Raw genomic sequence first — 14845 nt, 5'->3', positions numbered from 1 at the left:
AAAAAAAAAAAAAAAATTCTATTGCTTGTTTTAAAAAAGGTTATAAAAATGTCAATAATTATCGATACCGAACGATATGAAACATTATATCGTTGATAAATTATTTAGCTATATCGCCCAGCCCTACTCATACTTTTAATTATGATCACTAGTGGTCGACCGATATATCGGCGCGGCCAATATTTGGAATTTTTTAAATATCCACGTCGGCCGACAAGTCTTTCCGTGTGGCCGATGTTTTTCAAAACGGATTATGACACCATATCGTGCATTTATGCTTTCTCTTTAAAGTCCCCCTGTAGTCAAATATTTTATCCCTTAAAACTTATCTTTGATAATCAAAATGACATATTTAAATGTTTTTTCTTGTGAAAATAATTTTCTCATGCCTTAAAATAGCTTGAATGTAACTCAACACCCTTGCCTCATTTACTATACGCTGATCTATGAATATGCAAATTAGCCCCGCCTCCACTCACTCACACCAGCTAGCGCCTCCTGATCCAACTGTAGTAGAAGTAGAACTGTAGTAAACGCAAAACAATGGCATACACGGATAATGACTGATAATACTATGTTTTTACTAGTGGCATCAGCCGATAAGTCTTTCCATGTGGCTGATGTTTTTCAAAACGGATTATGAAACCCTATCGTACATTTATGCTTCCTCTTTAAGACAAGCCACTCAGATGTGAAGCCAGCACCTGACAGACAGTAAAATGACCAATCGTTATTCACTTTCTAACGTGACGCTACGTTGTGTTACATACAATAACACTCCGGCGTGCAGCAAAGTCTTATTCAAACGTACTGTGAGACATTAGATCCGCAGCCCAGCAGCAGCTCCGATGGGAGACACAGATGTGATATAAACAAATTCAAACAAAAATGAAACTGTTTATCTCACAAACGATCAGAAATCCTGCGACTGACTCTTCCTCAGATATGCGTAGGGCTGCACGATTAATCAAATGCGATTGTCACCAGAATGAAAGCTGGGTTTAGTAATAATAATACGAATGAATTCCTTTATATATGTTTATTCAGGAATATCCACTGTATTTGATTGCCCATGATTGGCGTAATATCGCGTGTAGTATACCTTAATTTCATATGTTCCGGTCTTATTTAATGCTGCTATATGCTGATAACCAAGCAATATATATGCAATTATACACCTTCAGGCTTGTATTATTTTTACAATAAAACAGACAAGCAAAACAAAACAGATCAGAGATATGCATCTTTATTACTAACCAACTATCCCATACTATAATTAAAACAACCTGTTGCTCGGTAAACTATATATGTATTGTAGGACTGAACGATTTTGGAAAATAATCTTATTGCGATTTTTTTTTACCAATATTGCGATTGCGATTTAATATGCAATTATTTTTATTGAAAAATCGAAATTTTTCATATCGCGATATTATCGCAAATGCAATTAATCGTTCAGCCCTAATGTATTGTACATAAAATACATGGAATCACACATACTATTTTTGACAATAATTTATTAATATTTGTTCATTAATTATGAATGTTAGAAAGGCTGCACTAAACCTTGTTAATTTAAGTGTTACCTCTGTTGTTTACATTTTAATTGTTTAGGTTGTATATATATATATTTTTTATTTGTAGATGTTTCAGCAAAAGAAAAGGCTGCACTAATTGTTACCTGAATTGTTTAATTTTTTAAAATTTAGGTTTTAATAAATATTTATGCATAATAAATGTTTATTTAGTTTCACCAATTTTCTGCATATCTCTCATTTACTGTAATTACATGTATTATATCGGCCATTTGGCCAGATTGATTTCTCAATATCGGCATTGGGCATTAAAAATCCCATATCAGTCGACCACTAATAAACCTAATACCATTAAAACACTGGTATTACTTGAAATTACTTTTGAAGCAAAATATAAATATTTGATTAAAACCTAAATAAAAATGAGAAAATTTGCCCTGGAGCTGGAATTTTAAAGTAGAAGCATTAAAAAAAAACAAAAAAAAAACAACTATAAGTTAACTAAAACTAAAATGAAAACATATTACTTAAATAGACAATAAAACAACAAATAAAATCATCAAAAAACCCCACAAAAATAATAACAAATAAATGTTTTTTATTCTATTTTTCTTGTTCTAAAAATTGTTTTAATAAAAACTACAATAGTAAATAAATAATACTAAATGAGCAATGAATGTAATGCAATATTCCTTTAATTACTGTCAAATATGAATGATTATTAAGATGAATGAAAATGAGAATTATTTTTATTTAAACCAACATAAAAACAAATATGGTGTACTTATATACCATATAATATACTTATATAATATATATATAATATACTTTGTAATTCCTTGTTTTTTTGGGGGGTTTTTTTGCATTTCATTAATGCTGAGAATGAATTGTCTTGCATTGAGGATGAAAGTATACTGTCAAGTATAATAATACCACGATCCAATAAATCTTAAAAATAGCATATTTTTCAGCAAAATATCATTTCTTAATACATTTTAATTTTGGGATGAATAAGACCAGTTTTGTGCAAACTTGTGCAACAAAAACAAAATAACTGAAAATCTCTTGATTTTCCCTTGAGACACATGCCAACATAGAACAGTGTAAACAATAAAGGTAATTTTGAAATCTGTCAGATGAGACAAAAAAAAACAGCAACTGACAAAAATTCACAATTGTAAACTAAAGCACTTGAGGTTTTTAGGAAGCCAAAGCAGAATTACAAAAACGCACATACCTGAATAATGTTGTCGGCTGTGGTCTCTATTAGCAAGGCTTCAACCTGTTCAGCTACAGGTGGCAGTGAGGCCAGCTGAGGGGTCTGGGTGGGCGGGGCTATAGCCACCTGTCTCTTTCTCCCCCTCTTGCCTTTCACCGGAGCAGCAGCAGTCTCTGTTACAACCTGCACTCCTCCCACCTCACTAGTAGTAACATTAAGTGGGAGCGTAAGTCCACTAGGGAGCCGTACAACGTTAGCATTTACACTGGCATTATTCTGCCGCCGCTTTTGGGAGGATGGCTTGATCGTCACCGTCTTCTGCTGGGGGGTCGGCGCCGGGGCCAGAGGTGGCGGGGCTGGTGTGGCAGCCTGAACTGTGACAGGTGAGGTGATAATGGCCTGGTTGGTTCCGGGAATGATCTGGATCTGTCCTCCCTGAGGCATCATTTGAATGGTCTGAGACCCCTGGAACTGAGGAATCACTTGGTACTGGATGTTGGCAGTGGATGTGCCTGCTGGACGTGAAGGGCTCTGAATAGTGAAGACAATAGGGCTGGCCCCTGACGAACCAAGTCCCGCGGGCAGCTGGATAACATTTCCTTTCGCTGAGAGGAACCCGAGGTTTTTGGGTGGAGCTGGGGCAATAGGGGCGGGCTTGATAGGGTGCAGACGGCGTGTGGTTGGCTGAGACGATGGCGTGCTGACTGGGGCCTGGGCAGCCGGAGGCCCGATCTTACTGCAGGTAGCCGCCAGAAGTGCCAGCGGGGAGGGCTGTGAATCCTACATGAGAGAGTGTTGATACACAATTACCAGCAGCAGGCTGAGTACTACAAAAGACATTAAACTGGCACAGCTATGTAAGAAAATTGCTTTTTGGGACAGCTGTCAGATATATTTAAGGCTGGAATACACTACATGACTTTTAAAATCTGAATAGATTTTAAAACACTAGGTATCTTATACACTTGATGAGTCTGTAAATGGTTACAGAGAAAAACTGGGCATCATACGCTAAACGATCACACATTACCAGACTTTCTGAAGTCTGGTCATTCTGAACACAACAAACTCACGCAGAAGCATGTGCCTTGTTGCTCAGAACTGTTCCCAAATTGCCTTAACATGTTTGATCTCCATCGACTGGATGGTTTCATAGTCTAAAGCTAAAAAAAATCTGTGTCTGACTCAGTGCCCATCGTAATCTACACGTTTATCTGTAAAATCTGTCAACTCAAATGTGCAGACTGGCTCTGACTTTCGGCAACTATTGTCAACTTGTCTAGACTGTAAATCGTGTAGTGTATTTCAGCCTATAGTGAAGAAGAGAAAAGTTCAGTGTAGGATTTACTTTGAAACAATTTTCACTCAGAAACTGATATTAAAATTCACAAATAATTACAAAGAACACTGAATTCAGTAGAAAAACTGAAATTCTTGTTTTAATATTATTGAGTAATAATTTTTAGTTTTAAAAAAAGCTTTTTTTACATTTAAACAATATTTGCTGTCATTTAACTCTTACTTAAAACCAATCTTTAAAATAACTCAAATTAATCACACTATAAAATGTTTTTTTTAGACATTTTCTAAATGAATATCTATTTTTATGTTATGATGCTTACATTCACTTCTAACATTTCTTACACATTCAAAAATGAATTATTCATTCACCTTTTGCACCTCACTCAGGTCCAGGGAGTGTAAACAGTCATACATTTCAACTAAACGGCATTGTATCTGATGAATAACTTCTAATTCATGAGTGAAGGCACAAACATTTCATTTTAAAGTTTTGACTGTCACACTAAAGAAATCAATAAAAATAGCAAATTAACTTTTTGATTAAGTGTGAATCCCTATTGTGTTTTGATAAATGTTTCGTTACTATGTTAATTTACTCCTTTTTTATTCATGAAATTTCGCAGTATATATTACAGAACAACCAGCATGATGCAAGAAAAAGATATATATTTTCTCAATATTTCTGAGCCATTTTATTAGAATGTCATAATATAAAATTTATAAAAAAAACATATAATCTGAGAATAAGCAGTAATGGTCATTTTGACGATAAATGGAAATAATTATTGGTTTATCGGTTAGAATGTTTTATATCAGTGCACCCCTAAAACATCTAAAAATACAGACTGATGGGGCCTTACTTGAGAATTGGTGGTGGAGGGCTGAAGATATTCACTGGGGCTGACTGCGACAGTGGTGGCCATACTGTCCTTTTGATCTGTGAGAAGAAGGTGAATCTATTTATCCAAAGAAAACACCAGAACTCTCCAACTGTGATTTCCATTGGGGAATGAAATAATGCAGCAGGAGTTATTTGCACTACTGAAGTCAAATTAATTCTGTGCTTAGACTGCGCATGCCTGCGGTGTCCTTATTTTCCAAAGTACCACAGCATTGTGATTAATGTCTGCATAGAAACTGAAAATACTGAACAAATCAAATGAACTGATTGTTCTGTTAAAAACAAAAGAAACAAAACTTTAAAATAAATAAATAAACAAACAAAAACATGAATGGCATGCACTTTCAGTTATTACAGTGTAGCTAAGGAGGCGATACCTGTGATCATCTAAACCCTGGAGAGGAGTGATTCAGCGGGACAGGGTTTAAAACGCAATCCACTATTAGCACACCATTAAATGTTCTCAATCCTGGTCCTGAAGTGCAGAGCTTCCCCAGAACCAGGACTGAGATCCGCTACTCTAGTGTATTTACATCTGTGGTAAACACCCAGCACTGACCCCGCATGTACTAAGATCTCAGATCCCAACCCAAATAAACACTTGATGTTATGGCGCTTAAAGTTACTAATTGGCTGTCAAAGCTAACAAAGTTAACGGTTTATCCACATTTATTTGAATGGGATCAAAATCATAGTAAGTCTAAAGAAATTACACCACAGTGATCTTTCTGCCATCATATTTAACGGTTTTCCAACTTTACTACATAAAAGAACTTGCTCTCATAACTAGCTAATCAGGCTGAAAATCAGGACACAAGCGCTGATAACCAAGCCTTGGGTATTTACAGCGAAATTCGTGCTTGGAGGGGAGAAAATGTTGTTTTTATGCATATATAAAGGAAAAAATGCAGTTTGGTTAAAGCTGCAGACTGAAACCAGCGGCTGACGCTAACAGGCTAAACGTCAGATGCCTGTAAGTGGTTGAGCTAAGCTAATGAAATTCATTAAAATATCGATTTAAGCTCACTTTATATTATGTTTTAATCAGCCGTCTACACGTTTACGTCTTTCTACGAGCATGCAGTGCGCGGCTAAAGGGTTATTCTGTCTGCGGGCAGACAGACTCAAGAGTGCGCTGATGGAGGAGCAAACTGCTGGCTTAGCATGCTAAAGTGCTAACTAGCCAGATAAACTCTTCGCTGCGGAAAAGAAACGCGATTCCGGAAGTGAGCATTTGATAGAATCGCCGTGCTACGCATGATTTTTAAAACTCGTGCGTGCTAGCTACGATGTAAAATATATATCGGTTCATTCGCTCGAGAAAATGTTTAAGAAAGTAATATAGTAATATAAACACCAACGTTATAATTCCTACCCACCGCTCATGACGACATTCACTCTCCGTGAAGCCTCGAAGAGCCCACACGAGATACCGCCCCACCCACGCCCTCTGGCCAATCCGGTTACTTGTCAATCAGCGCGAGCTCGCAGTCCTGACCAATCATAGTGCAGCATTTGTCTGATTGACGTTTATTCCGGCTAATGAGATAAGGTAGTATTTCTATGACAGTTGAAGGATATATTTTTGGCCAATGGATTGTAGAGTTTTCAGGAGAAAGGCGGGCGTTGTGAAGCAGTCAAAATAATAAGCCGAGCCAATAATACACAGGCTTGAATTTCACTGACGTTTAGCTCGCCCAGTTAGAAATGGGTAAAGCATATCAATCAAAAGTAATTGACAGTTATTTCGATCGATCAATCTGCTTGCACTTTGTTATTTTCCTATTGCAGTATGAAAGCAGGTGCTCCATCAGAATATGTGGCTGTTGTCTCCTGAAAAGCCTGTGGTGCATCTCATTAATGCAACCGGCTGCTTTCTCAACATCTAAATGCTTTGATTCTGCAACATGACATTGTGCATTTTGTAAATACCATTTAAGTGACCCAAATATTAGTTTTTTTATTTATTTAATATAATAGGCGTGGTTAGCTGAATATAAAAACCAAAAGATGGAAAAATGTGTGTGTACATAACCATATTTTGGGAACTAATTCGTACTCAGAAGTGAGCTAAATCTGACATAACCTCTCTTTGGGGACTTAAATTGTGTGGATTAGGGTTAGGTTATAGTATTTAGAACTAGCTGTATAAACCATTTAGATAGCTAAATAAACGTGTGTGATGTCCCAGCTAAAAGTTACCTTGTTACTATGATATAATGACAGTAGAAAATAGTAATACATTCGTACTGAATGATTATCACAGTCACATACCATGGTATTAAGACCATGCATTCCAGGTGATTAATTTAACTAATAGATATCACCACTTTAACAGTTGATTACATTGTTGATTGATTACATTAAAAACTAAAACATTTTTGTATTACAAGTTTTCTGAAATGTTATGATTAAATGTGCAGTAATTTGCATACATTTCCACAAGATAAATCTGAACATTGGATGAAGCCAGGTTCAAAATTATTGTTTCATTTTGTTGACTTGTTAGAGTCAAAAGTTTTTACAGAGGGGATTTTGAATATATCTTTTTATCATTCCATAAATCACAATGTTTTTAGGAATAAAATGATGTATAAAAATCAGGCAAATTATATATGAACAAACTCCTCCCTAAAAATCTTCAGAATATAAATAGGAATAACACTGGAAATTTGATGTATGTAATCGCTACTGAAGTGGAGATTTCTGGCTCAGCGCACGAGAAAAAAAAACCCTTTAAAGATATGTATTGTAAATGCAGTCTACAGACGCAAACAGATAAAGTGCAATAAAATAAAATTGAATATTTTTGATGTTTTGCCTGTAGTGCCTTGCCTTAATACAGAACACCAATTCAATTGTTAATTCAAAGAAAACCTTGGAATCACCATGATGGTGCATGTCCCATATCTATATATCTCTATATATATATCTCTATATCTATATATATCTCTCTATATATATATATACAGTGGGTACGGAAAGTATTCAGACCCCCTTAAATTTTTCACTCTTTGTTATATTGCAGCCATTTGCTAAAATGATTTCCCAAAAAGACTCGTGGCTGTATTAGATCAAAAGGGTGCTTCTACTCTAAATACTGAGCATGTGATATTTCAGTTTTTTTTTTTTAATAAATCTGCAAAAATGTCAACAATTCTGTGTTTTTCTGTCAATATGGGGTGCTGTGTGTACATTAATGAGGAAAAAAAATTAACTTAAATGATTTTAGCAAATGGCTGCAATATAACAAAGAGTGAAAAATTTAAGGGGGTCTGAATACTTTCCGTACCAACTGTATATATATAAACCCTGGTAACTCAATATAATGATCTGCAAAGACAAACAGATATGTCCAATGGTGAGACAAACTTAAATTAATTTGATTATGGTCTTAAAGGCACAATATGTAATTTTTCGCCGCTAGAGGGCACGTATTCAAAATAAACAAAGAGACAAAGGCGTAGTTTGATGACGGCGTGACTGAGTGTGGAATCATGGGAGTTGTCGTCTTCATCCCCACAGCCGATGCAATCCATCGGGACTCGGGCAGAAATCATGTTCATGGATGAGCTAATGATTTATTAACGTAGTAGAATGAAGCAGGGTGAGGCTGAAAGCCGTCGAAGCGAAACGAGGCCGCTGAACCAGCGCGACACATGAAAGTTCTGTTATAATGCTACTCTGTGCGGTCGTCACCTGTCTAATAAAATGCATTACATATTAAAGTGTCTTTGGTGTTTCCATGTTTTCTACAAAACAAAACCAGAAATCGAGGGGTTGTGACATCATTGGCAGGCGATACAATGACACTATGGACACTGTCCGTGTCACTAGTTAAAATTGCTTATTTCTCTGGATTTAAACATTCTTCGAAACATTTGGGATAATGTAAGTACACAAGTCAGCAAAATATATAACACTGTTCTAGTGGTTTTTGGATATTTTAATAAAAAAATCTTACATATTGTGCCTTTAAATCATAAATAATGTGAAAAAGCCATCAAGTATACCACCACTTATTTTCAAGTTTACTTTGTCTTTTACTCAAAATACAGTTCATGTGGCCTGATCAGACTGAAGGAGTTACAATCAGGGAAAGGACAAATAAAGGGGTCACACACTCCACCCAGGGGCCTGATGAGGAAAGAAAGAAGAACCAAACAGAGACGGATTCATGAACCGGCCAGTTTAAAAACTCCAGTGTAATATAACCTACAGATGAAGGCTTTTTCTAGTACCCCAAGTCAAATGTCCTTGTTCGTTTTTTGTTTAACTTATTATTTTTTTAAGTCCACTGTTTGCTGTCCAGTGACCTTTCAAGTCCTTTGTCTATCATGTCAGTCTCTGGATTTATTTGCCTGCTCAACATAGACAGTATTCCAGCAATCCTCTGTACTCCCTCTGTCCGCGTGTTGGTCAAAGAGGAGGGGCCAGTCGACTGATGTTCATTGGCTTCTGCTGGAAGACTGGCAGGGAGTTGGAGCAGAGCTGTGCACCAGGAAGTGTCCATGCGCTGTTCCATCTATTATCCACACACAGAATTACTAAAAAAGAATACATTTGCGTTTTGTTATTTAAACTTGTTGGCATTAAGTACAATATAATGAATGTAAATCAGTCATTGCTGCAGGTACGTACAGTGAAAAGGAGTGATCTGGCTATGTTTCAGACTCGGCTTCCTGTTCCACACCTGCTGCCTTGCGCATGCCTTTGATTGACAGGTACATCTCTTCCTCTGGATCATAGTAATAGAACTTCCTCAAGTAGACAATGAGCGGTCTAAGAAAAAAATAAAATAAATAAAAGTTAGTCTTTTTAGGCACTTTGTATGCAAAGTCTTTTTTCTTTTTCTTTTTTTACTAAAAACTGCTTTAAAATGTTATACATGTTTATTTCAATAACATTGGGTAGAAATATGTGATACACTCATTACTCCCTGAAAATGATTAACTAAAAGTTTGCTCCGTATTGACAAAAATAACTGTAGATGGTATCCCTTGACATTATAATCATAATTTTATTCATTCTGATTAATAGAATTTACTTTAAAATACTTATTTTGAAAAGGGCACTTGCATCCCATGTTCTTTGCATATGTCAAACTGTGTTCTTGACTTAATTTAGATCAATTTTAATTAATATAAATCAGTACATTTTGACCTACAGTGTGTCTAAATGTCTAAAACTTCACATCGGTAAGCGACACAGAAGGTCAGCAATGCAACAATACTCTCATCCCACTACCAGTATTTCATGCATCTCCCATATACACTACCATTCAAAAGAAATTAATACTTTTATTCAGCAGGGATGCATTAAATTGGTCAAAAGTGACTGTAAAAACATTCCTAATATTTCAAAAAATATTTCTGTTGTTCTTTTGAGCTTTTTATTAATCGAAGAATGTATTACGGTTTCAATAATATTAAGCAGCACAACTGTTTTCAACATTGATAATAATAAGAAATAAATGCAGCTTTAGTGAGCATATGAGAGTTTTGAAAAACAATCTAACAGACCTCAAATCTCTGAATGGTAGTGTATCAGAAATCTTATATAATAAGGCAAATAATGTAAAGTGTGAGTGAGTCATACTTGGGGAGGGGCAGCTCCTGGATGTGATCTATGCGGACGAGTTGTCGGATGCAGAAACGGCACAGATGCTGGAGTGATTTAACATTGCTGAAGCGTGAGACCGGATAGAGCAGCTGCACAGGGGTTGGGGGCAACCCTGAAACAGACACCACACGTTCCATTACACTGACCTTTCATCTCTTACACCCTCAAACCTGGTTTTGGTTTTTACAAACAATATAAATTCAATCTTTTCTTTCCTTTTCCTTTTACTTCTGTGCATATTGCTACCACAAGCACATTAGACTAAACAATGGTTGTCATTAAATCGAAAACGTTTTAAAACAAACAAAAATTTTTTTTACAATTAAATTATAAAAATAAAAATGAATTCAATATATTAATAACTACTACAATAGAATATACTGTAAATATTACTAAATAAAATAGGATCCAAATTGGTGTCCCATTACTTTTGTTAAAAAAAGTTTTCATTAAGAACTACTGAATATATTATCTTATCTACATGCATGTTAAAAATATTATCCAACATAAAATTATTCTAGCATGAAAATCAGCTACTTTTAAACACATAAATTGTGTATACCCCTATAAAAACTATGAAAAAATGACATATGTTGATATGTTTTGTCCCACCCTTTGTTCACAACCACTATCTTCCAAGATAAAAAGACGAAAAAATAAGTTTCAAGCACCTTTCTCCCTATTTATCCCTCCTGCATCAGTAAACAGAACAATTAAATGCTTTTTATTCAGCACTAGTGGCTGAGAATCCTGTTGAGCAGGATATTTGTAGCCTTACCAGGTACACGTGAACGTAGGAAGTAGAGGAATTTTCCATTTTTAGAGTGCATGATGGCTCGCTCAATGAATTCAACCACAGAATGGCAGCGGTCCTCAAATTTAGGGTGGCACCATAAACTGAAGGTTCCTGAAGAGATAAAAACAAACTTTAAGGAAAAAAATACACTGAAAAAACAGCATATTGTATTAGTTTTTCTCAAATTATATTTATGGTTTGGTTCAAACCTTAAAATTTGATTTTATATTTATTTTCCCAAAGACAAAAACATTTATACAAAGTAAAAAGATTATTCTGCATGCATTCTTGCGGACACTGTAAAAATCTTTTGAAGATTATTCGAGTATGTTTTACAAAAAATTAATGTTTAATTCATGTATGTTACTTGCTGTTTCTTTGCAATTAATTGTGAAATTTACTAACAATTTCTGAGTGAAAATGATTTCTACAGATTTTTTTTTTAGTGTAGGTCAATATATATATATATATATATATATATATATAATAGTATATATATTATAGTATATGTACTGTATAGTATAGTTTATATACAGCTTAATTTCATTATAAACAAAATCTAAATTAGCTATAATATGAAAATAGCATTTTCACTTAAGATAAAAGCAACATTTTCTTTAATTACTATGAATTAAGACAACTTTGAAATACCTTAATGTTTATTGTGATATTGTGATCACAGTTTCTGTTATGTATTTGCAAAAAAACCTGGTGGTGTGAAAACATTTATTGACTACCGATTTGACTTTTTAAATCTAAATTTAGACCTAACTGTCATTCTGCAAGTGGTGCAATCTAATCTGTTTGTTCAGGCAGTGCAGTCAACACTGACTTTATAATCAGACTTCAAACCACTAGAGGATGTGGTTTAGATCAGGTTTTCAGTAATTTTTTGGCTACACTTTTGAGTCTGATATGTCCAAAAAGAGTTTGAGCGTGTTTACAGATATGTATATACGTGTGTTTACCTCTGTAGTGCTCCATACGCGTGTGGTGTGTGACTCCCTGTGAGCGAAAGCTGAGGCTAAGGATGTATCGTGGGTCTGAGCTGTCCCGCACCAAAAACGAGCCGTCTGGCTTTCCTCTCAGCTTCATTTCAGCATCCTCCCAGTTCATCGGCCCCCAATACCAGCCACACTGCAGACACAAACACACAATGACCATACAACAGTGCTGAAAAGCTGCTTACAGAAAAAACACGCGAAACCCAGGAAACCACAGTCATATTTCATAGTTAGAAAGGTCTATAAATGAACATGCCGAATGATATTTCAATCATATGAGTGGAAATTTTCTCTTGTTTCTTGACTTCACGTCAAATGGTTTTGTCTCTCACCCGCTCCAGCTCTCTCAAGCTGGCAGTGAAGCTGCTGGAATCGGCTCCTCTCAGTGGACACATGATTGGGGGCGGGGCCACTCTAGCAGGGGCCGGAGTCTCCATTGGTGATGGAGCCGAATGTGGAAGTGCCCGGAAGAAAGCATCTGAGACACAAATGGACCATTTTTTAAATACAACAGCAAATATTGAGTTGCAATCAGCTAAGACTAATATTCCATCTAAAAGTAGCTAAATGGCCATTCAAAATTTTGATTAAAAATTACAGTAAAAACAGTAATATTGTGAAATTGTATTACAATTTAAAATAACTGTATTTTTTATTTATTTTAGAATAGAAATGTAATTTATTCCTGTGATGCCAATATGTTGATTTGCCCCTCAAGAAACATTTATTATTATTATTATTATTATCATTTATTTTTATTAAACAGTTGTGCTCCTTAATATTGTTCTGGAAACCACAATACTTTTTGTCCAGATTCTTTGATAAATAGAAGGTTTAAAAGAACAGCATTTATTTGAAACATAAATCTTTTGTAACATTATGAATGTTACAAAACAAATAACAGTTTACAAAATTTTTGATTAAAATTTATTAAAATTTATTTAAGTTTTTCATTATAGTGTGACATGACTATAAGTGTTATAATTGTGAACTGTTAAATATACAAATATCCCAAGTGAATAATATGAGGTTATTAAAAGCTTCATATAAAACTACGTATAGCAATTATACAGGAATATAAAATATATATTTAAATTCTTTACTAATTTACCAAACACACAGTGTCCTTTTGTGACAGCATGCCCCAGTTGTGTTGTATATTGTGTTCACTTGTTTGCCCAAAAGCTAGAGCACAACAAAGTTCTGTTTGGAAACAGAATTTACAAAAATTATTCTAATTTAGTAGGATTATATAGTATAAACCCATAACACAGATCCATTGCTAATTTACTGAAACAACTCTCCTTATGCCAACTTCCCTCTGTGACAACTTGCCCAGGCTCCCCTATAGCATATCACACTGCAGGACACATGAAATGTCATATCAGCTACCAATAAACATGTATACATGCTATGTTGTAGTTGCCATATCTTTAATCCCCTTCATATATCATACATAAGTTATATTTCTATATGAGACATTAAGCAGAAGATGCTACAACACACAGCTTAAGTTTGAACTCTACAGTATGGCACCATCGCTCACACTTCCTCTCTGCACTTTAGTCACACCGCCTTTTTCCTCTGAGCTGCAAAAGGAACTGAAAAACGAAACCACACGGTCAACCAAAGCCTTTGTTAAGCAAAACAATACATGCGGCGGGTGACATGTATTGTCTTTGCCTTTGCCTTTCACAAGAATACCACAGTTACATTCACACTTTATTCCATTTCTCTTTACGTTTCAAGGAATAAAGGTGCTTCTGAGGGCAGAGAAGGAGCTGGTCTTCTGAAAGGGGAAGGGGAGGTTAGGATCTGCTCTCAGAACCAGAAAGATGCCCTGAAACACCCTGTAACCAGTGTTGGGCAGTAGCTGTTACTGTAATTTGATTACTTTTTTAGTAACAGAGAAATTTAACGCGTTATAATTTTCAAAATAGTAATTAGAGTATAGTTACAACAAGCCGAGGTCTCTATGCGTTACTGCCACGTTAGGCCTACATTGCTGACAGAATGCAGTGTTTTATAATCTAGAGATTGTAAAAAGGACGTAGCACACGCACTGTCGAGTCAAGTGCCAGTGGATTAGACCTGCTCTCCCGCGAGACCCGACGCAACAGAGTGCGGCGCGGGACAAGATGTGCGAGTGCTAGTGCGGGCGGGTAGACACTCATGTGTGTGCGGGATGCGGGAGAATAAAATGATTCACGGGACTCCCGCAAAATAGAAATATCTAAACATAAAATATCTAAAACAAATAAATTGTTATTCATCTATTGCACAAAAGCAACACGAACTATTATAAAATATAAACGATTAACAGATGCAAGCATATGCAGAGTTTTTATTTAGGCTATAACACGTGTTCGCAGCGTTGAGCAATGCAGTGCTGAAATGTGCGTGCTCACGAATCCTCTCATTAAAACACGAGTTGTAGACATTATGAACGATTCATTATGCATATAT

At 35.5% G+C, this 14845-nt stretch overlaps 2 protein-coding genes across 3 annotated transcripts in view; both read right to left on the bottom strand.

Annotated features, from left to right (window-relative positions):
- Positions 1-6397, bottom strand: part of LOC107718867 (transcription factor Sp2-like) — a 20051-nt gene extending 13654 nt beyond the window's left edge. The window contains exons 1-3 of the mRNA XM_016526102.1: positions 6337-6397; positions 4917-4993; positions 2773-3534 (exon numbers count right to left, since the gene is read on the bottom strand). Coding sequence (XP_016381588.1) covers positions 2773-3534; positions 4917-4993; positions 6337-6343 — 846 coding nt within the window. The 5' untranslated portion in view covers positions 6344-6397. The remainder of the gene's footprint in view (positions 1-2772; positions 3535-4916; positions 4994-6336) is intronic.
- Positions 6398-8931: 2534 nt separating this feature from the next.
- Positions 8932-14845, bottom strand: part of LOC107718866 (suppressor of cytokine signaling 7-like) — a 13108-nt gene continuing 7194 nt past the window's right edge. For both annotated transcript variants that reach the window (XM_016526100.1, XM_016526101.1), the window contains 6 exons: positions 12712-12857; positions 12344-12512; positions 11358-11486; positions 10556-10691; positions 9599-9739; positions 8932-9504 (listed from right to left, as the gene is read on the bottom strand). In XM_016526100.1, coding sequence (XP_016381586.1) covers positions 9619-9739; positions 10556-10691; positions 11358-11486; positions 12344-12512; positions 12712-12857 — 701 coding nt within the window. In that variant the 3' untranslated portion in view covers positions 8932-9504; positions 9599-9618. The remainder of the gene's footprint in view (positions 9505-9598; positions 9740-10555; positions 10692-11357; positions 11487-12343; positions 12513-12711; positions 12858-14845) is intronic.

The sequence above is a fragment of the Sinocyclocheilus rhinocerous genome, unplaced genomic scaffold (assembly GCF_001515625.1).
Source record: "Sinocyclocheilus rhinocerous isolate Xijiao unplaced genomic scaffold, SAMN03320098_v1.1 scaffold1595, whole genome shotgun sequence".
Lineage (NCBI taxonomy): Eukaryota > Metazoa > Chordata > Actinopteri > Cypriniformes > Cyprinidae > Sinocyclocheilus > Sinocyclocheilus rhinocerous.
This window is presented reverse-complemented; position numbering and strand designations above follow the sequence as displayed.